This window comes from Ranitomeya imitator, chromosome 3 (assembly GCF_032444005.1).
Source record: "Ranitomeya imitator isolate aRanImi1 chromosome 3, aRanImi1.pri, whole genome shotgun sequence".
Lineage (NCBI taxonomy): Eukaryota > Metazoa > Chordata > Amphibia > Anura > Dendrobatidae > Ranitomeya > Ranitomeya imitator.
In genome coordinates, this window is record NC_091284.1 from 88,615,656 (window position 1) to 88,636,976 (window position 21,321).

At 42.9% G+C, this 21,321-nt stretch overlaps 2 protein-coding genes across 5 annotated transcripts in view; one reads left to right on the forward strand and one right to left on the reverse strand.

Annotated features, from left to right (window-relative positions):
- Positions 1-1,183: 1,183 nt before the first annotated feature.
- On the forward strand, positions 1,184-17,067 carry ASPA (aspartoacylase). Of its 4 annotated transcripts, none has more exons than XM_069761081.1 (8): positions 1,184-1,334; positions 1,753-1,902; positions 3,937-4,177; positions 7,382-7,577; positions 8,525-8,618; positions 14,113-14,220; positions 14,989-15,098; positions 16,452-17,067. In XM_069761081.1, the coding sequence occupies exons 3-8, from the start codon at positions 3,945-3,947 to the stop codon at positions 16,647-16,649; spliced, it is 939 nt and encodes a 312-aa protein (XP_069617182.1). In that variant the 5' UTR covers positions 1,184-1,334; positions 1,753-1,902; positions 3,937-3,944; the 3' UTR covers positions 16,650-17,067. The 4 variants fall into 4 exon arrangements, with proteins under 4 accessions (XP_069617182.1, XP_069617185.1, XP_069617183.1 ...); XM_069761082.1 differs by having other exon boundaries at positions 1,187-1,334; positions 1,757-1,902; XM_069761084.1 differs by lacking the exon at positions 14,113-14,220.
- Positions 17,068-19,975: 2,908 nt separating this feature from the next.
- Positions 19,976-21,321, reverse strand: part of TRPV3 (transient receptor potential cation channel subfamily V member 3) — a 40,609-nt gene continuing 39,263 nt past the window's right edge. The window contains exon 18 of the mRNA XM_069761080.1: positions 19,976-20,530. Within this exon, the coding sequence (XP_069617181.1) occupies positions 20,418-20,530 (113 nt within the window). The 3' untranslated portion in view covers positions 19,976-20,417. The remainder of the gene's footprint in view (positions 20,531-21,321) is intronic.

Sequence of the window (21,321 nt, forward strand, 5' to 3'; positions counted from 1 at the left end):
AGACGTGGAAGCTAACCCCGCCCACACCAGGCCCTCTCTATAAACAGTGAGGTGCTTATCCCAGAAGGGGCGGAGTCAGACAATTTTCTGGGTGCCTGATAGTCACTGCAACGTAAGGCTACTTTCACACTAGCATCAGTACGGGCCCATCGCAGTGCGTCGGGCTGACGTACTGACGCATGCTGTGAAATAAAAGCACAACGGGGGAGCGGATGCAGTTTTACAATGCATCCGCTGCCCCATTGTAAGGTCCGGGGAGGAGGGGGCAGAGTTCCGGCCGCGCATGCGCGGTCGGAAAAAGCGGACCCGACGGACAAAAAAACGTTGCAAGCAACGTTTTTTTGTCCCGATGGACTGCAAAAACACGTCGCATCCGTCGCACGACGGATGCAACGTGTGGCAATCTGTCGCAATGCGTCGCTAATGAAAGGCTACGGAGAAAAGTTGCCGGCAGGATGCGTTTTTTCTCCAAAACGACGCATTGTGACGTGCGTCGAACGACGCTAGTGTGAAAGTAGCCTTAATCACAAGGTGAAAGTAAACAACAGCACACAGCCGGATATGTGACATATTGTTCAGTTCAGCGTTTTAACCCCCATCTCATTCTGTTCTCAGCTTGCATAGCAAAAACTTGCTGACTAATTCCCTTTAAGAAAAAAAACAATGCAGCCAAAACTCTGCCCACTCGCAACAGAAGCCCCTCTGTTCTACAGCGAGCCAATGAAATTGCTAGGTGGGGTTTCGGCAGTATTGGCGGGGCCTCATCTGTTGAACATTAAATATGCAAATTGCCTCTTCTGAGAAAAAGAGGACTTAACTCTATAGCGCCACCTGTTGGAAGTAGCGATCCTACAAGTCACAATCAACTCTTTAACGAGTCGTGCAATATGACTTAGGATAAAAGCCAAATTAGTATCTCAGTTCGCAGACACGGTGTACGTTGTCATTTTATTCAGAGACTGTGTCTCTCCCATCGGTCACACTAGTGAGCCGGCTTCTTTGTACCAGATTGTTTGCAAACAACCCATCATTAGTTTCTGAGAGGATCAAAGGAGGAACTTAAGTCTCCAGAAATGTTGGAAACTATGCACCTGCAACCATTGCTACAATGACCATCCATTTGCTGCTGCACATATGGTTCCTAGTATATAGGAATGGGTTCATCAGAGGTCGGTTATGTTTTCTGATCTGAGCGGTGACCTGAGACAAGTTCATGTACTGGAGCTGTGTACTCAGCAGATCAGTCAGCTGGCTCGGAGCTTGCTCATCTGCAGGGCTGTCCCAGAGTGTAGGAGACTTTATGGTCTGTTCCTTTTCTCAGACTCTCCTATAAGGTAGGTGACGCTTCTTCTCTGGCGGTTTCTTGTATAGAGCGAGTGATCAGGTTATGAGGGAAAGACTACACAGGCGGCAGCGGTTGTTAGTCACATTACTGAGCTTCCTTGCTATGTGCTTGGGGTGTAGGAAGTGAAACAAGACTTGCTTTCTTCTACTTTTCTCCCTTTGTTTTTGTGAGACATATCAGCGGCAGGAACATAAGGCCTGAGATGTGTCGCTCGACCTCAAGAATCTTGCAGAAAATTTGACTGAGAGTAAAGTTTTACAGCTGTGTCCAAACTAGCCCCCCGGGGTCTGTTACAGGACCCCTCCTCTGTGTGTGCACACCCAAGCGCCTGCGTCTTAGATTGTAATGTCGCTGTTTTCACTGTTCCTTGTTTTTCTTTAACCACTGTACAATATTCATTTGGGAAGAAAGTTACTGTTCAGTGGAAAAGTCGCGAAGTCCAATCGCCCCTCGGAAACTCCGGTACAAAAGGGCAAGAAAGTAACGTCAAGATAAAGCTGGGAAGCAATGAAGGAGCAGAAATAGCAGGACAAAAAGCATTTCACGTGCTGCCGCAGGTAAGATATACGGACAATTCTACCTGCCTTATATAAGCCGTTCACGATTATTACAGTATTTATTACAGAATTGTGATTATTATTGATACTTTTGCATCATTAAATTATCGTCTTTGTACAATACTTCTTCATACTTGGACGGCAAAAAGACCACTGAAAGTCGTCTGTTTTGTAGATCTGACAGTGCTAGTTTTAGACAGCAATCAGATGTCCCTATGAAAAACATTATAGAAAACTTGCAAGATTTTCATCCATATTTTGTCCAAGGGTCCATATTTTACGTCTGTGTGATATACATATTTATACATCAATGTTTTCAAATGTTCCTGATCAAATACAGTTTCCTAATTAATAATGGCAATGTATCTGTAAAATTGGATGCTGTACAGATGATTCGTATGGCATTCGATTATTTTATTTTTTAACTTGTTTTGTGCACCAATAGACTTGTATACGCAAGCTTCATCCGATATACATAAGACAATTGCATGCTGCAATATTTTTTTTTGTTCATACAGACAATTGGTTTGTCTGAAAAACCTGTAATCTGAACAGCCATATTGAATTACATTGGTCGGCGTGCTATCCCATCTTTACTCAGACAGCACCCATCCATATAAAACGATCGTTCGATATGATGGATTAATGCTCCTGCACCCACCTAGTATACAGACGAGCACACGGACCCAGTCACATCAGCAGTTTGTAGACGTGACTAGTCTGAGAAATGCAGTGTTTATTTGAACTGTGGCCTAAAAAGCAGAAGAGTGTCTTGTCACGGGGCTACCGCGACTAAGAGGCTTCAGGGAACCGCAGCGCTCTGGGCCTTGTTCACACACAGTGAACAGAAACTCTTCTCCTGAGTTCTGACCTGGCTGCCTTATGCCAGCAGTGCATGAGTTAACCTTGTTGCTGAGAGCTTGGTCTCTCAGCTGAATTGGATTTGGTAATCTTGTCCTCTATATAGACCTAGCTTTGACTACAACTGTTGTCAGTGATCAGTTCAGCTGCCTGGCTTGGAGTGTGAAGGAGCGTAGTGTTGGAGCTTGGAGGTTTATCTACTAAGATTGTTGTCTGCTTATTTGGTTGCATGTTAAACCTGTTTTCTCTCCTTTGTTCTTTCCCCCCTTTTTTCCCTACTCAGTGTTTCCTCTGTTATTGTGTGAGTTTTCAGGGTGTTTGCTATTTTACTTACTTTGTCTGTATTCCCTGTCTATTTTTCGTTTTGCTATTTTTGTGCAGTCCTCCTTCCTGGGGGGGGAGAGGGGGCCACTGATAGGGTCTTCTCAAGAGACAGGGATATGCTGGCGGCTCAGGCCTCCTAACCACTATAGGTACCCTGAGATAAGGGCAAGTCAGGACCCCTTATAGAGTCAGGGACAGGTACGGGTTCCATTTCGCCGTCCTGCCCCTTTATTGCCATTTACGGCGTGACATGTCTGTTATGTGAGGTAGCACTCCTCCGCTGCGTTCCCAGAGCAGATCTACTCCAAAATCTTCCTCAAAAATGCTTTGAAAATTACCTATTTTTTTCCAGCAAGAAATCCTCTCTACTGTTTATATAGGTTGTTTTTACTTCTTTTCCCCTAAAAATGTGCTGGAGGAGGGTGGGTGGGGGGAGTCTATGACTAGTTTGGAGCAAAATCAATCATATCAAATGGCGGCAAAAAGGATTCAGGAAAAATCGTCTTCCAAAATTCTTCACCTTCAGGAAAATAAATACTTTTCTAAGAACGGCTCAAGAAAGGAGCATTTCCCGAAAAAATATCCCATGAAAAACCTGTTGGATTTATCCACCTCAAAAAATGCTGTGTGGGCAAAGCCTGAAGAACTCCATACACATCAGATGGGGGTTGGCTCCAACCAGCCAACCATTGGATGAGTATGCAACTAGAATGGAATTTCTCATTTAAATCTCTTGTGCTATACTTTATCTAATATATAATGAATTAAATTGGAAGAATTAATTTATGAAAATGCATCCGCACCTTCTGTTTTAGCCTCTACTGACATTTGTCTTTTTATACATTTCAGCTGTCAACATGGCCGCAAGCAGTACTCTCTCTGCCATACACAAAGTGGCTATATTTGGGGGCACACATGGAAATGAGTTATCTGGAGTTTTACTAGTTAAACACTGGTTAAAACATGGAGGGGAAATTACCAAACCGGGTATGGAGGTGAGACCATTCATTGCCAACCCAAAAGCGGTGGAGAAATGTGTTAGATATATTGACACTGACCTGAACAGAGTTTTTGACAGTGAAAGTCTTAGGTAAGAACACTTTCCCTTGTATTTTTAATATATTGTAGAATATAAGTTGGTTTGGATGGTAGAGGAAGCAACGACTATGCATCTCTGTACAGCCTGATTATCTCCGCGACTAAAGCCCAAGTCAGATATCCATATACAGAGTACAGACTTCAATGCATGGCCTGGCTGAGGGTCTCCTGACCCCAACACGACAGGGTCATGGATGCCTATAGGGCTGTGGAATTAGGGTTAAGAGGCCCAATGCCAGTCCGTGCATCGCGGTCTGTACCCGCACCGTAATGGACAGTGGTTTCAGTTTGGCCAAAATGATAATTGCAAGGTTAGTGCCTGGAGAGGTTATCAGATATAAATGTTTTCAATCTTGAGTAATTATCTGTTTTACGCTCAAAAACAATTCTTAAAATGTTATTGTATTACGCTGCATCTAGAATGGTCACATATGTCTTGGCTTCCTATTGCCCAGAGTTCAAAACACTAACAATGACATACAAAGCCATTCATAACCTGACTCCTCCATACATCTCTGACATGGTCTCCAGGTACCTACCCACACGCAGCCTCCGATCCTCTCATGATCTCCTTCTCTACTCCCCTCTCATCTCTTCCTCCCACAACCGCACCAAGACTTCTCGTGTGCTTCTCCTATACTCTGTAACTCTCTACCCCAACACATCAGGCTCTCGCCTACCACGGAAACCTTCAAAAGGAACCTGAAGACCGACCTCTTCCAACAAGTCTACAACCTGCAGTGATCCTCAGTCTACTGAACCTCCGCATGACCAGCTCTACCCTCTCCTAGTGCATTCTCACCCATCCCCTGTAGACTGTAAGCCCTCGCGGGCAGGGTCCTCTCTCCTCCTGTACTTGTGTGTGCCTTGTTTTACTCATGTTTATTGTACTTGTCTAAATTTGCCCCCTTCACATGTAAAGCGCCATGGAATAAATGGCGCTATAAAAATGTATAATAATAATAATATGTGGTCCAAAGATAGCAGATTGAATGTGCTTAGCAATTTTAAGAATTCCCATGCAAATCAAGCGAGCAAGGTGACATTAACCCTTTATTACCCCATATCCCACTGCTACTCGGAAGTGGGAAGAGAGTGGTTAAGTGCCGGAATAGGCGCATCTTACAGATGTACCTTTTCTGGGGTGGCTGGGGGCAGATGTTTTTAGCCAGGGGGGGGGGTCCCATAACCATGGTCCCTCTCTTGGCTATTAATATCTGCCCTCAGTCACTGGCTTTCCCACTCTGGCGGAGAAAATTGTGCGGGAGCCCACGCCATTTTTTCCCCGTGATTTAACCCTTTATTTTAACAGCTAGAGCTCCCAAATTTTGCACACAAACACTTGGAACATTATTAGTGAGGAATATGTAAAAAAAAAAAAAAAAGGGATATGAAATGGTTTACTGTTTGTTAACCATGTCTCATATCCTGTGAAATATACGGCAGATAGAAGCTGCCCCATAGAGAATCATTGGTGTTGTGAGTTCTGTTCTTGGGCTCCCTCTGGTGGTTACTGATGGTACTGGGTGATTTGTGTTCTGCTGTCTCTGGTGTCCACCTGTTCTATTAGGATTTGGGAGTTTCCTATTTAACCGGGCTTTCTTGTCATTTCCCCGCCGGCTATCAAGGTTATCAGAGTGTTTTGTTACCTCAGCTTCTGGCTTCAGTAATCTTCAGGACAAGCTAAGTTTTGATTTTTCTTGTTCCACGTTTTGCTTTATTTTTGTCTTTTCCAGCTTGCATATAATTGTCTCTTTGCTGCTGGTTGCTTTAGTGGGCTGTAATTGCTCCTCATGTTCCATGAGTTGGAACATGAGTTCAAGTAATTACAGGATGGTTTTTTGAAGGGTTTTTTGCTGACCGCGCAGTTTACTTTTGTATCCTCTGCTATCTAGTTTTAGTGGGCCTCATTTTGCTGAATCTGTTTTCATACTGTGTATGTGCCTTCCTCTCATTTCACCGTCATTATATGTGGGGGGCTGCTATTTCTGTGGGGTATTTCTCTGGAGGCAAGAGAGGTCTGTGTTTCTTCTAATAGGGGAAGTTAGATCTTCGGCTGGTGCGAGACGTCTAGGATCAACGTAGGCACGTTCCCCGGCTATTATTTGTGTGTTCAGGTTTAGGGTCGCGGTCAGCTCAGGTTCCATCACCCTAGAGCTCGTTGGTGCTTGTCCTTTTGTGATTCCCTGCCATTGGAATCATGACACATTGGTCAGTGTGCAATGCGTAGTTATTGCGCCTCTCATACGTCCGTAAAACTCGCTAGTATGACCCCGGCCTTAGATGCAGCTCTTGGTGTGTGGTTGTTCATCACTTTATTTTTTTGAAAGCCTGTGTCCATACGTTGCCGCCATACTTCTTTTTTGATCTACTTCAGACTTTGCTTAAAAAAACTGCCAAAACCTTCATGTGTGACTTTGACTTCCATATAGGAAAGGGTGAAAATGTCCTTAGTGCAGCATTTAGCAGCAGGTCTTCCAGTGCTGAGGACAGAACATTTCTCTTCACTTTCTCTCAAAGTTGTTTGTGGGTTGTGCGGAGTTATCCTGTTTGTTGTTCCTGGGGTCTGTTCTTGGCATGAGCTGAGTAGACTGTGTCATTGCCAGGAATGTTCCTGTGGGGAATTGTCCAGCATTTCTATACACTCAGGATACTAACATTCTAATAGTCAAAAGAATTGTCTCTTTGAGCTGAAGAATGGAAAGTTGTCAGTCAGTAGGATGTATCCCAGAACCTAAGCCGTGACAGGAGGAAGCATAAGATGTGTGTGACAGAAGACTAGTGACAGCATGAAGAGATGTGTCTGATTGCATGAAGGCTAAGGCCACCTACATCTGTGTAGTGTTTGGTGCAGCTCTGTAGTCACACATCAATATAGTAGCCTGACTAGGGATGAACCAAATGGTTTTAGCAACCCTCATCCGGTGTCCAGTTTGGTTCTCTGTGGTGGTCAGACTATGGCAGTGTTCCAACCTGCCCCATCAATTCTCTGCCTGGCATCATTGCCCCTGCTGCTTACTAGGTCCTGCAATGGCCTGAATCATAGTAAGCAGTAGAGGCACTCGTTATGCCGGGCAGAGATTTAAAAAAAAATAAATAAATAAATGTCACTTTTATATTGAAATTATATTGCATAAGTTCTGTGTATAGGCAGATTTATATTCGTTTTATATGAGAAACATTTCTTATTTTGCAGCAATGACCGTACAGGAAAAATACCATACGAAATTACACAAGCACAAAAAATCAATTCTTTATTCGGACCAAAAGGTAGTAAAGACGCTTATGATGTAATACTGGACCTGCACAACACCACTGCTCACATGGGAGCGACACTGATCCTGGAGAACTCACGAGATAACTTCACTATACAGATGTGTAATTACATTCAGGTAGGATAAGAGATCTATCCAGGCCAGAGGTGGGCAATTAACTTATCTGTGGAATAAGAGACTGTGACTTATGTAAAGGCAGAACCAACAGGCGGAAATTAATTCTGCTCAATATTAGTATTATTATTTTTATATTATTAATGTTATGTGACATTAGACAGAATTAAGTATGCTGACTCCACCCTATATAGAGTACAACTCCCCACATTGCCTCCTATATACAGTGTGAGTCCACCATATGGCCCTCCTATATACATTGTAAGCCCCCACATAGTCTCCTAAATACAGTATGAGCCTCCCACATAGCCTTCTATATACAGTATGAGCCTCCCACATGGCCTCCTATATATAATATGAGCCCCCGCATAGCCTCCTATATACATTATGAGCCCCCACATAGCCTTCTATATACAGTATGAGCCTCCCACATGGCCCTCCCATATACATTATGAGCCCCCACATAGTCTCCTATATACATTATGAGACCTCAAATATCCTCCTATATACAGTATGAGCAATCACATAGTCTCCTATATACTGTACAGTATGAGCTCCCACAAAGCCCTCCTATATACAGTATGAACCTCCACAAAGCCTCATATATACAGTATGAGTCCCCACATTGCCTCCTACATACAGTATGAGCCCCCACATAGCTTCCTATATACAGTACGAGCCCCCATATAGCCTCCTATATACAGAATGAGCAACCACGTAACCTCCTATACATAATATGAGCTCCCACATAGCCTTCCATATACAGTATGAAACCTCACATAGCCTCCTATATACAGTATGAAACCTCACATAGCCCCCTATATACAGTATGTTGGCGTAGAGAGGGCAGGACAGGGTTCAGGGAGGATTTTTGTTTTATTCAGTTTGCCATATTAGCTACTTCTGTGTAATATAATTGTATTTGCCTTTTTTTTACTTCTATACCACAGAAGTCCATGGCTCCTGAACACTGTCCTGTGTTATTAATTGAACACCCTGGAGTCAAATATACAACAACTCGCTCTATAGCAAAGCATTCTATAGGTAAGTGATCCTGGACTCTCCTCAAGTACATGATTCAGGGGGGCATTATTATTTTTTTTTACTTAAATGCATATATTGTGGACTAAAATGTGTTTTTGCAGTTGGATTTCATTACGAATTATGCATGGTTTACATTGTATCGCCTCTCTGTTGCACTGTCTATTGTTGGCTGAGGAATTAGCTAATTCCGATGGGGAGTTTGCCTTAAGGTACCGTCACACTAGACGATATCGCTAGCGATCCGTGACGTTGCAGCGTCCTCGCTAGCGATATCGTCCAGTGTGACAGGCAGCAGCGATCAGGCCCCTGCTGTGCTGTCGCTGGTCGGGGAAGAAAGTCCAGAACTTTATTTCGTCGCTGGACTCCCCGTAGACATCGCTGAATCGGCGTGTGTGACACCGATTCAGCGATGTCTTCGCTGGTAACCAGGGTAAACATCGGGTAACTAAGCGCAGGGCCGCGCTTAGTAACCCGATGTTTACCCTGGTTACCATCGTTAAAGTAAAAAAAAAACAACCGCTACATACTTACCTACCGCTGTCTGTCCCCGGCGCTCTGCTTCTCTGGTCTGGCTGTGAGCACAGCGGCCGGAAAGCAGAGCGGTGACGTCACCGCTCTGCTTTCCGGTTGCCCGGCGCTCACAGCCAGACCAGAGAAGCAGAGCGCCGAGGACAGACAGCGGTAGGTAAGTATGTAGCGGTTGTTTTTTTTACTTTAACGATGGTAACCAGGGTAAACATCGGGTTACTAAGCGCGGCCCTGCGCTTAGTAACCCGATGTTTACCCTGGTTACCGGGGACATCGGGATCGTTGGTCGCTGGAGAGCTGTCTGTGTGACAGCTCTCCAGCGACCAAACAGCGACGCTGCAGCGATCCGGATCGTTGTCGGTATCGCTGCAGCGTCGCTTAGTGTGACGGTACCTTTACTGAGCTCCTTTCAGCAGATCTGTGGTCATGTGAAGGTTCAACATAACTTTGTTGTGGTTACTAATCAGCATAGAGGAGCTCTGCAAAAACCATATAAAGGCTTTACAAAATGAGCTGACTGATGGATTCTTTGCATTGGCTACAGAATGAGTTTGCGCAGAATCTCAGTGAGCTCAATCTGATGGGAAGTTCATCAGTGCTGACTCATGGCCACATCAAAGAACTGCTGAATGTTCATGCCATCATAGATCAGATGAGAAGAGCTCTGTAAGGCCTCATTCACACGTGTATGTATGGACCACTAATACACAGACTGGCTGCGGGTCTCCCGATCAGATCATAACTGGTTCATGTATTTCTATGAGGCTGCCACGCTCGGGTCGGGAGACCCCCAACCACTCCATTCATTGTGGTCAGAGAACCCTGGACATCTGCATGAATTCTAAACCACAGATAAGGGTTAAGGTACCTTCACACTGAATGATATCGCTAGCGATCCGTGACATTGCAGCGTCCTGGCTAGCGATATCGTTCAGTTTGACAGGCAGCAGCGATCAGGATCCTGCTGTGACATCGTTGGTCGGAGCAGAAAGTCCAGAACTTTATTTATTCGGACTCCCATGACAGCACACGAGAGAGGGGATCCGCCCTTAAGGAACAGGAAACCTACAGATACAAAAGGGCGGCACCTCTCCCCATGCATCAGTTGGTTTCCTGTTCCTGAAGGGACTGGAGTCCAGGCCGGCCGGACCGATTCTGGTGGCGAGGGGGTCTCCCACTTCGGCCGGTGCGGGTACCTGAAGTAGTCACGGTGGCCCTGGCAGGGCGGCACGGCGGTGACTAGACAGCGTGGAGCGGTCGCCAGGGGGTGTCCGGTCTCCGGGGCCAGCATATGGTAAGTCGCTCTTCCCGTGTGCTGTGGGTCTCTCTGTGCAGGGGGGGCGCGGCAGCGTCTAGGGGGCGCCGATCGGAACGTAGCTGGCCGGCCTCGGCGTTCCACGATGGCTGCAGCGCTGACAGGAGCGCTGTAAGCTGTGGTGACGTCGGGGGGCGGAGCCGGCGACGACTTCCGGGTCGGTGAGCTCCTGCGCAGGGGCTCCAAGATGGCGGCGCCCACCGGAGATCATGCCGCAATCCCTCCTGGGTGACGATTGATCCCCCACAGCTGCGGGAGGGCGGGAAAATTAAACGAGCAAGCTGGGCAAGGTGCGCTGACCGAAGGAGGGGCTTTATAAGGCGGCTCCAGCGGCATGTTCCCGGGTTCTGGCTCTAATTTACTAAAAATGGATTCAGATCAGGATCAGCAGGATTTCCTCAGCCGAAATGTGTTAAAACAGGGAGAATGGTCTCTCAACGAGGACATTTTCAAACTTATCGTCCGCAGATGGGGTCAACCAGTGGTGGATCTATTCGCCACCAGAAACAACAGAAAAGTAAAACTCTTTTGCTCCCTAAATCCCAGGGAGAATCCCCTGGCGGTGGACGCGTTTCTGATAAAATGGGATTTTCCACTGGCCTATGCTTTCCCACCACTGAACCTGATACCTCTGGTGGTGAGGAAAATCAGGAAGGATCGAGCGAAAGTCATCCTTATCGCCCCCTTTTGGCCCAGAAGAACCTGGTTTGCCTGGCTCAAGACAATGTCCGTAGCGGTCCCCTGGGTACTGCCAGAGATCCCGAACTTGCTTTCTCAGGGACCGATCTCCCATCCACAAGTGGCGGCGCTCCATTTAACGGCATGGAGTTTGAACGGTCACTATTAGTGGGGAAAGGCTTCTCTCCAAACTTAGTAGAGACACTCCTAAAGAGTAGAAAGCAAATAACTACGAGAATCTACTCTAGGACTTGGAGAAAGTTCTTGACTTGTTCAAAATTTAATATCCAAGACGGGGTGCCAATACAACAAATCTTAGAGTTCCTACAAAAGGGGTTCGAGTTAAAACTCTCTCCTAGTACCCTTAGAGTACAGGTCTCAGCTTTGGGTGCCCTGTTTTCCTGTAATATAGCTAATAACTACTGGATAGCGAGGTTTATGAAGGCAGTTAGTAGATCTACACCACTGCATAAAGACAGAACAGTTCCATGGGATTTAAATTTAGTTCTGTCCTCTCTCACTAAACCCCCCTTTGAACCTCTGCAGGAGGCCTCGATCAAAATGTTGACACTCAAAACAGCCTTCCTGATTGCCATAACCTCAGCTCGCAGGATAGGGGATATACAGGCGCTTTCCAGAGCTCCTCCATACACTGAAATCTTGTCAGACAGAGTAGTCCTTAGACCAGACCCAGCATATCTACCAAAGGTGGCGACACGTTTCCATAGATCACAGGAGATAGTTTTGCCGTCCTTTATTCCTAATCCCTCTAATCCTAAAGAGCAGGAGCTTCATACGTTAGACGTCAGGAGATCTCTTCAGTATATTTCAGCTACTGAAAATTGGAAGAAAGATGGGGCACTGCTTCTTTCCTTCCAAGGTCCAAGGAAAGGGTTTAGAGTATCAAAATATTTACTGGCTAAATGGATTAGGGAAACTATCTCTCTAGCTTATACAGCAGGTGGGGGGCCAGCTCCGCAGAATCTAAAGGCACATTCCACCCGGGCCATGGTGTCATCCTGGGCGGAAAGATCTGGAGTGTCAGTGGAGCAGATATGTAAGGCGGCCACATGGTCATCCCCTTCCACTTTCTTTAAACACTATCGGTTGGATTTGGGGTCCTCCCCTGATCTTTCCTTTGGGTTAAGGGTGCTACAATCTATAGTCCCTCCCTAAGGTAGCTTACATCTCTGTAAATCTCTCGTGTGCTGTCATGGGAGTCCGAATAAAGCATTAAGCTACTTACTGGTAGCGGCATTTTTCGGAGGCCCATGACAGCACCCTTAGTTCCCTCCCTAATCACGTGGGGGTAGCACTTCCTGATATGTATATAGCGTAATATGTAAATCTCACGTATGGTGTCTTATTACAATAATGGGTTATTTTGTTTCAAAATGTATATTTGTGTACCACTAACCGCGGCAGTCCTCTCAGGCTCTGAAATACAACTGATGCATGGGGAGAGGTGCCGCCCTTTTGTATCTGTAGGTTTCCTGTTCCTTAAGGGCGGATCCCCTCTCTCGTGTGCTGTCATGGGCCTCCGAAAAATGCCGCTACCAGTAAGTAGCTTAATGCTTTCGTCGCTGGACCCCCTGCAGACACTTCACTGGTAGCCAGGGTAAACATCGGGTTACTAAGTGCAGTGCCACGCTTAGTAACCCGATGTTTACCCTGGTTACCAGTGTAAATGTAAAAAAAAAACAACAAACAGTACATACTTACATTCCGGTGACGTCACCGCTCTGCTTTCCGGCCGGCGCTCAGTCAGTCAGTGTAGAGAAGCACAGCGCTGGAGGACAGACAGCGGAAGGTAAGTATGTAGTGTTTGGTTTTTTTACGTTTACGCTGGTAACCAGGGTAAACATCGGGTTACTAAGCGCGGCCCTGCGCTTAGTAACCCAATGTTTACCCTGGTTACCAGGGGACCGGCATCGTTGGTCGCTGGAGAGCTGTCTGTGTGACAGCTCTCCAGCGACCACACAGCGACGCTGCAGCGATCTGGATCGCTGCAGCGGCGCTAAATGTGACGGTACCTTTACAAACTCCTTATCATAAGGAGCTCACTGATGGATACTGGGTTATCTCATGCTGCATCCAAGGCAATGTGCAGGGAAACAAAAAGCTACATGCTCCAACATACAGTATTTAATAAAACACCACTGAAATCTCAGAGGTCCATATCATTCTAATGTGAAGCTGTCATCGGCTAGTTGAGTATGCCTGTTTGTGTACAGATTTCGCTGGCATTTGTGTGATGTCAAAATTACACAAATGATCTCTATATCTTTCCATTGAGACTTACTGTATGTATTGTATTTGTATATTTTTTTTTTTTCTTTTTATTCCACCATACGGTTCCAGAGATATGGGCCTTTTTTTTTATCTAGTGCTCATTTTATAGTCTTTACTAAGGGGGCATTGCTCACAGGAATCTCTGGGGCTGCTCTACATTATTACCATATGAGTCCTGCCCCTAGGAAAGAACATAAAAATTTGCACTAAATAAAAAGGCCTCTGTTTCTGAAACTCTTTAACCAGCCTGAGGACTTTACGCAATAGATAACTTCCCCAACAACTCCGGGACAAGTGGTAACATGAATGGTTATCATTAAATACAAGGTCTGTGTTCATTTATGTAGTGCTGTGTACAAGGAAGCATTATTTTTCTTGGACACCTCTACAAATATAATTTTTTGCTGTAGACTTGCTAAAAAGGGAATCTTAACCATGCTGACTGTTTGAGCAGAACATGTCCATAGTGTCTTGTTTCAAGGTGATAATTGGTTTTTATTTCAAATATATCACAGTGATCGTGAAAATGCCAAAACAATATATAAATAATAAAAATTTCTGCAAAAAATTGTGATTGTAAATAATTATTTAGAATATATATATATATAAACGTATACTGTAAGTACTGTAGGTCTCATGGTAAACTCTGGGATAATATTTATTTAGATTTTTTTTTAACAGGCATAGAAGTAGGACCTCAACCTCAAGGCGTTATTCGAGCAGATATTCTGCATAAAATGAGGAAGGTAGTAAAGTATGCACTTGACTTCATGAATCACTTTAATGAAGGTAAAGACACTGTATGCCAATTATTACATGCTAAATACAAACAATGACATCATAGAAAGCTGAAACTAAAAGAGAGATACAGATTAGATATTAGAAAAAACTTTTTTGACAGTGAGGGTGATCAATGAGTGGAACAGGCTGTCACGAGAGGTGGTGAGTTCTCCATCAATGGAAGTCTTCAAACAGAGGCTGGACAGACATCTGTCTGAGATGGTTTGGTGAATCCGGCATTGAGCAGGGGGTTAGACAAGATGACCCTGGAGGTCCCTTCCAACTCTAACATTCTATGATTCTATCTGTGAAAACCAAATTATCAACAACTGGAGCTATTCTCACAATTGGTGTCCCTGCATTTTGAGGTTGTGAGCTGATGTACATCAGAGCAGACGTCACAGATAAAGCTTAGTTATAGGGGGACTAATGGGGCACGTACCCATGGTGTTGGGTTGCAGCCAGGGGAGTTGGTATCAACAACGAACCACTTGGCTTTTCCGAGGAACATAGAGGCTGCTCATGGCTGGGACAGCATACTGAATCAAAAACCCGGGCCATGGAAAACCTGGCACCCTCCCACAGCAGTAGATTAGGACTGAAAATTAGTTTTCAGTAGCAACAAGCCACTCTTCCTTTGTTAGGGTGAATGTAGGCTAAAATGGCAATTATGTAATTTTGAGAGTAATGATATTTTACTGGTGCAATAAAAGTAGTTTTAATACAATTTTTGGCTTTTTTAGCATTATGATTTTGTTCTTTATAAACACATTGTAGGTACAGCATTTCCGTCATGTAGCATTGAAGTATACAGTGTACTGGAAAAGATTGATTACCCCAGAAACAATATTGGCGACCTTAGTGCAATTATTCATCCAAGCCTCCAGGTATGCCATGTCATTCACTTCATTTTTAAATTTTATTCCTTGTACAGATCTTTAAAATGTTCATGTAGTACTTGCTGGGGATTAAAGCTATAGTTTCCCTTTGTGGAGCGTTCACCATGCACCATGGAGGTCTGTGACCTCCTAAAGTGTAATATTCTGTACCGTGATGAGTGGCTCTGACCCAATAATAGGATGTAAAAGAAAATGACATTGGGGACAAGAGCAAAATCTGAACTTGACCGATGCCTATCTATGAGCCTGAGCTACATGGGCTGCCACTATGGTAAGGATGCCCATAACCTTGACCTGATAAATTATATAAGTAAAGTATATGCATTCTAAGATCTAGCTAGGCGTGGAAAAGGACAGTTCCCTAGTACCTCTTTCACTTATGGACTTTCAATATGATAATAACTTAAAGGTGTTCCTATTGTATAATGTGATGACATATCTGGGACTCCTGCTCAGGGTTGCCAGCTTGACTTTTTATTTTTTCTGAACAGTTTATCAAAAACTCACAGGCCGGTAAAAAATTTTACAGACACATTGGAAAACCGTAATAAATTGTTATTATTAGTGACCCATTATTCTGATATAAAGACCTCATCTGCATTCACTGTTAACTGTATAATGATGATAATTACAGTCATAATGATTAGTGAACGTACTCTGATAATGAGTTATCCGCTATGCTCGGGTGCTAACCGAGTGTCTTCGGTGTGCTCGAAAAATATGTTCCAGTCCCCGTGGGTGCATGTCTCCCGGCTGTTCAACAGCCATAACACATGCAGAGATTGCCTGTTTGTTAGGCCTTATCCAAGCATGTTCGCTCATCACTAATAATAATCTGTATAAATTTCTTCAGCTTAAAAAAAATTCGTAGACGGCTTACATTTTTTTTCACACTGTGCAAAAAAGTGTCCCATTTTTTTCTGACTGTCCTGGAATATTTGGACAGTTGACAACCATGTTCCTTCTGGTTAGGTCCCTTCAGTTTATACCTTGCAGGTCTGAAGGTACTGTCCCGGAAACAGGACCATGAAAGTATCAGGAGGTGTTAATTGCTCACCCAAAAAGAGGAGTTTAGGAGCATTCCTTGATTTGTAGCATTTCTATGGTGACTGTTGGCAAGTGTATATATGGGGGTGTGCTGCTCCCTATACAGTGGGGAAGCCAGGAGCATTGCTCTGCCGATAACATTGTGACGAAGGATCAGGTCTGATTAAAGATCAGTGAAGGGTCTGCTCTCAGGCAAAATTTGCTCACCAGTAAGCGATGTCGTACGTTAGTACTCCATTACTTACTATAGTAGGTAATCATCTTTCAATGTTTTACTTTACTTTTATATTACAGGATCAGGACTGGAAACCTCTAAATCCTGGAGACCCAATGTTTATTTCACTGGATGGAAAAGTTACCTGTTATGAAGGAGAAAATACTGTTTATCCAACGTTTGTCAATGAAGCGGCGTACTATGAGAAAACTCAGGCTTTTGCCAAAACCGAGAAAGTGACACTCAGTGCACAATCTATCCAATGTAACTCTATGTAGCAACATGATGTTTTATCTTTGCAATTGAACATAACTGTAAGGGCTTTCTTTTTACAGAACCATGAATGTGAAGTTTCGGACCACAACCTATTTAACACTAGAGATAGTAGAAATTGTAATGGACTTGTACAATTGCAGTGTTCTTGGCCATAAACTTCTATTTCTATTGTCTTTGGGTTGTGGTTGTATTTTGCAGAATATCAGAAAACAGAAAAACACAAGTTACTCTGTAGCCACCAAGACAACCCTGACTATATCTAGTGACTGTAGACCATTGGTGGTGCCCATAACCTTGTTGTCATGATTAAGGGAGCTTAGTCTCCAGAAACGCGTTGAGATCCCTACCTATATGGTTCGTGCTGAAGTCTGTATCCTCCATGTTTAAAGTTTGTGAATAAAGAAAACTCTTTTTTACGGATTCGGTGAAGCTGGACATTCCTTCTTTTTTTGATTTTACACGCCTGGACACAGCGGGTCCGTGCTCCCGAAGATTGGCTTATGCATCACGGGTGAGCTGGCTTATATTTCCTCTGCCCATAACCTTACATGATCCATGATCTCTCACTTTTGTAATATAAAGTAAGAAAATGTCATGTATTTTATAAAGGGGCACGTTCAGTAAAGTTTCTTGCAGACACCAGCCGTGTGTTTAGATCCTGAATGGAGCCATATGGAGTCTCATTACCTCCATACTATGGAGCAGTAGGACCTCCATGTGCAGTGCTACCATGGACAACATTGTCACATCCGTTTCCATTTTACATCCACCAATAATGGATAATTTCTTTCCCATGCGCCATTCATTTTACTTTCATCCATATTTCTTTACATTGGAGAAGGGAGACTGTCCGTGCATTTTTTTATTTCTCCCCAATCCCATCCTCATCAGTTTCTCAGAGATTGTCATAGACATGAGTGTCCGTGTCTGATCTACAAAAAACGGATGAATCTCATGGATTGGAAACAAGGTTACTTTTTTGTACATGGATGTGTGCAAAAGATCACAGAAATTCTGTGAATATGTGTTGCCTGGGGCAAAAAAAAATGAAAAGCTCATATTGATGTGTACCAAGCATATGCAAAATTGTCTGTTTTACACACAAAGCTGCCTGAACTTGTCTTTAGGGTGCAGTCAGATGGCCATATAACTTGGACCAAGATCAAAAAACAGTGCGTGGACTGGCCGGTAGCTCTCCCGACCCGAGCTTCACAGCTTGATGTATTTCTATGCAGCAGTCACGCTCGGTTCGGGAGAGCCGCCTGCCAGTCTGAGCACTGTGTTCTGATCTCGCTCAGTGTCTTCTGACTGCGCCCTTAGAGAGCGTTTCTCCCCTTGAATATTTGCCTGAATGCATAATACATTGCAGACGTTTTTGTTGGCATCTTTCTTGCCATGCCATCCCATAAAAAGCAGTAAAGACAAGCTCAAGTATTGGTTTCATATAAAATATATCTTTATTTTTTTTTTTATTATTGTAATTTTTCACATTGCCTTACAATAATCTATTTTTGAAAAATAAATATATTGATTGAGAAATAAATACAGTTATTGACTTGCAGTTAATATTTAATCTCCCAAAAGCCATAATTAAGACATTAGAGGTAGGATTCAATTATGATATAAAATGTAAAATTAAATCACAGTGAAACAAACATCAAATTATAATAAATATACCAAAAACATGTACACTTGAAATACAAACTTTTACAAATATTGTGTTATAAATAATATAAATGCATATAAAAAAATATATCAACATGAAGTAAAAATCAGATCAAGCTAACGTAAGTTTCACGTCCGTTCACTGTTTTGTAGGAATAAATTTTGTACATCCCTGAGATTACAAAATTCTTGTTCCAAGTATTTCGCAGTTAGTATGAGTAATAATTCTGACAAAAAATTATTATGCATTATATATATATATATATATATATATATATATATATATATATATATATATATATATATATATATATCTTTTGTTAAAATTCGGCAAATAACTCATCATCACCTTCAAGTTTCATATAGTAAAAGTGCAAAACAAAATGAAATATATATGTGTTTATCAGATGCATTAAACATTGGAGGTTTTTTACTCTTTATTGGCATTTGGCCTGTAGATGGTAGCTCTTCTGCTGAACTACATAGTGCAGTATGTCCTCTTTATATAAAATTAGTATTGGCCTGGGGTTCAGTTGAGGAAATCAAGGAATCACCCTCCATCTATATGGAATATGTGCACATCTACTTTTAGTTATATTGTAATATTTGAAATTGTACACACAGACCATATCATCAATCACGTCTGATTTCGTTAATGAACCTCAAGAAATTAGACCATAGTGACAAGTGGGATTGTCTTCTGTGAACTTTCGGGTCCATTATTAGAGCCTTGGTCTACAGGAGGATCATCAGGTATTTTGCTTGACTAGTCAGACCCTTTACGGGATTTATGGTGAAAAATATTCAGATGTTCGCAAAAACACTGTTTGAACACAGACTGTGAGGTCCAGACTGATAGCAGCTTTCCTTACCTGACCTCAACAGTTTTGTGTACGCCTTGAAGCGTCTGAGTGTGGGTCAGGAGACCTGCGGACTGTCCGGTTGTTTTGGTCCATACTAAGACAGTGTTTCACGGAATTCTTAATTCAGCCGATGCAAATTGTCTCTTCAGAGAGGAAGAGGACTAGAACTCTAGTGCCACCTATTGGAAGTAGCAATCCTAACAGTCAATGTCGACCCTTTAACGAGCCTTGTCACATGACTTAGGATAATAGCCAAACCAGAATCTCAATTTGCAGACACTGTGTTTCGGGGTACTGCCTAATGAGAGTTTAATCGCCTATGTAGTTTAGGTTTAACCAGCACAAGGGTTGCAAACATGTGAACCTTCATCCTAAGAAGGCACCAACTTTTACGCTTCACACAGAAATGTTAATACTTTTATGGTACTGTTATATCCATTTTTGGTAAAACAAGTTATCTATTAATCAAGATTTACATTATAGTTTCCATTATACTCCTAACAAATGAAAAAATTATAGTACAAAATTAAAAACATTTTTTGCTCTGACTGTCTGATAGGACAGTGTCAGATAGGGTATGCTCCTACACAATCGATAAGGGTATCGATTTAGAACATTGGCAGCTATTTGAAAAAAAAATATATTGTGTAAAAAAAAAAAAATATATATATATATATTTTTTTAAAATCATTTTATATAAAGCATTCGCTGTTTTCTGGGAACATCTGAAGGCAGCTAGGTTGTGGATTCTACTTCAATTTATTCAATCCTATTACCATGTAAATATTATCCAAAATCATTAAATAGTTTTTTGTATATATATATATATATATATATATATATATAATTTTACCTATTTGACTACGAATAGTGACAAAACCTGCATAAATGAAAAACTTGATTAATGGAGCAATGTGCTATGGAGCGTGCACACTGTATGCCGAGGACTCCTTATGAGTAAGCAATTAGATTTAGTGCAAACAAACTTTCAAAGAAATGTAGTGTAATAGAAAAATAATGTTACAACAGTAATTGTGTAATTTTCCCTTTTAACAACATTTTTGGGAAATTACATTTTTTTTTGCTAAAAGCTTTTCACATTTTTTTAGGTTGTCAGGCACTTTACAGGGCAGAGGTAGTTTGTGTTTTTCTTCATAATGCTATGAAGCTTCAGAGTTCTGTGTTTCAGAAGAGTTTTAGGACGTCCGAGATGGACACAGTCTTCTGTGTTATTTCCACATTTTAAACTGTGGTTTCCAGGGATTCCTCCGCGGAATCTCTGACATCGATTGTAACAGGTCGGTCTCTCTCATATGTATCCGCTTCATCATCTATCAAGTTGGCATAGCTTGTCCCTTGAAGAAGAAAAATACATCATGATACTTGCATTGTTTCTTATGTATGTTTTTTTATAATACTATGTAGCATACCTACATAGAGTAAAAATGAGTCTTATCCCAGTGAAGTACTTGTCAGTATGGTTATGGTGCTACCAAATGTATAGAGTTTGTTTCTTTTTGTTTTATTACTTAGAAAAGTTAAAATCATAATGGGGTTTTCCACCTTTGGGCAAACTTTCGGCTAGCAGTGCAGCTTGCTGAATGCTAACAGTGTGGCAATGTACACACTAGGATTTGGCTTCTATTCATGTGCCAAGTAGAATGTGACCTCTAAGGGTACCGTCACACTAAAACGACGCTGCAGCGATACGACAACGATGTCGATTGCTGCAGCGTCGCTGTTTGGTTGCTGGAGAGCTGTCACACAGACAGCTCTCCAGCGACCAACGATCCCGAAGTCCCCGGTAACCAGGGTAAACATCGGGTTACTAAGCGCAGGGCCGCGCTTAGTAACCCGATGTTTACCCTGGTTATTAGCGTAAACGTAAAAAAAATCAAACACTACATACTTACATTCCTGTCGCGTCCCTCGGCGCTGTGCTTCTCTGCACTGACAGTGAGCGCCTGACAGCTGGAAAGCAGAGCGGTGACGTCACCGCTGTACTTTACGGCTGGCCGGCGCTCACCAGTCAGTGCGGGAAGCTGAAGGCGAGGGACATGACCAGACACCGGGAATGTAAGTATGTAGCGGTCCTGCGCTTAGTAACCCGATGTTTACCCTGGTTACCAGTGAAGACATCGCTGAA

Bases quoted from the DNA above. Each gene is read 5' to 3' on its own strand.
- ASPA (XM_069761081.1), top strand. From the start codon at position 3,945: ATGGCCGCAAGCAGTACTCTCTCTGCCATACACAAAGTGGCTATATTT. The intron at 4,178-7,381 runs GTAAGAACACTT...CTTATTTTGCAG, and splicing joins TTTGACAGTGAAAGTCTTAG to CAATGACCGTACAGGAAAAA. The intron at 15,099-16,451 runs GTATGCCATGTC...TTTATATTACAG, and splicing joins TTATTCATCCAAGCCTCCAG to GATCAGGACTGGAAACCTCT.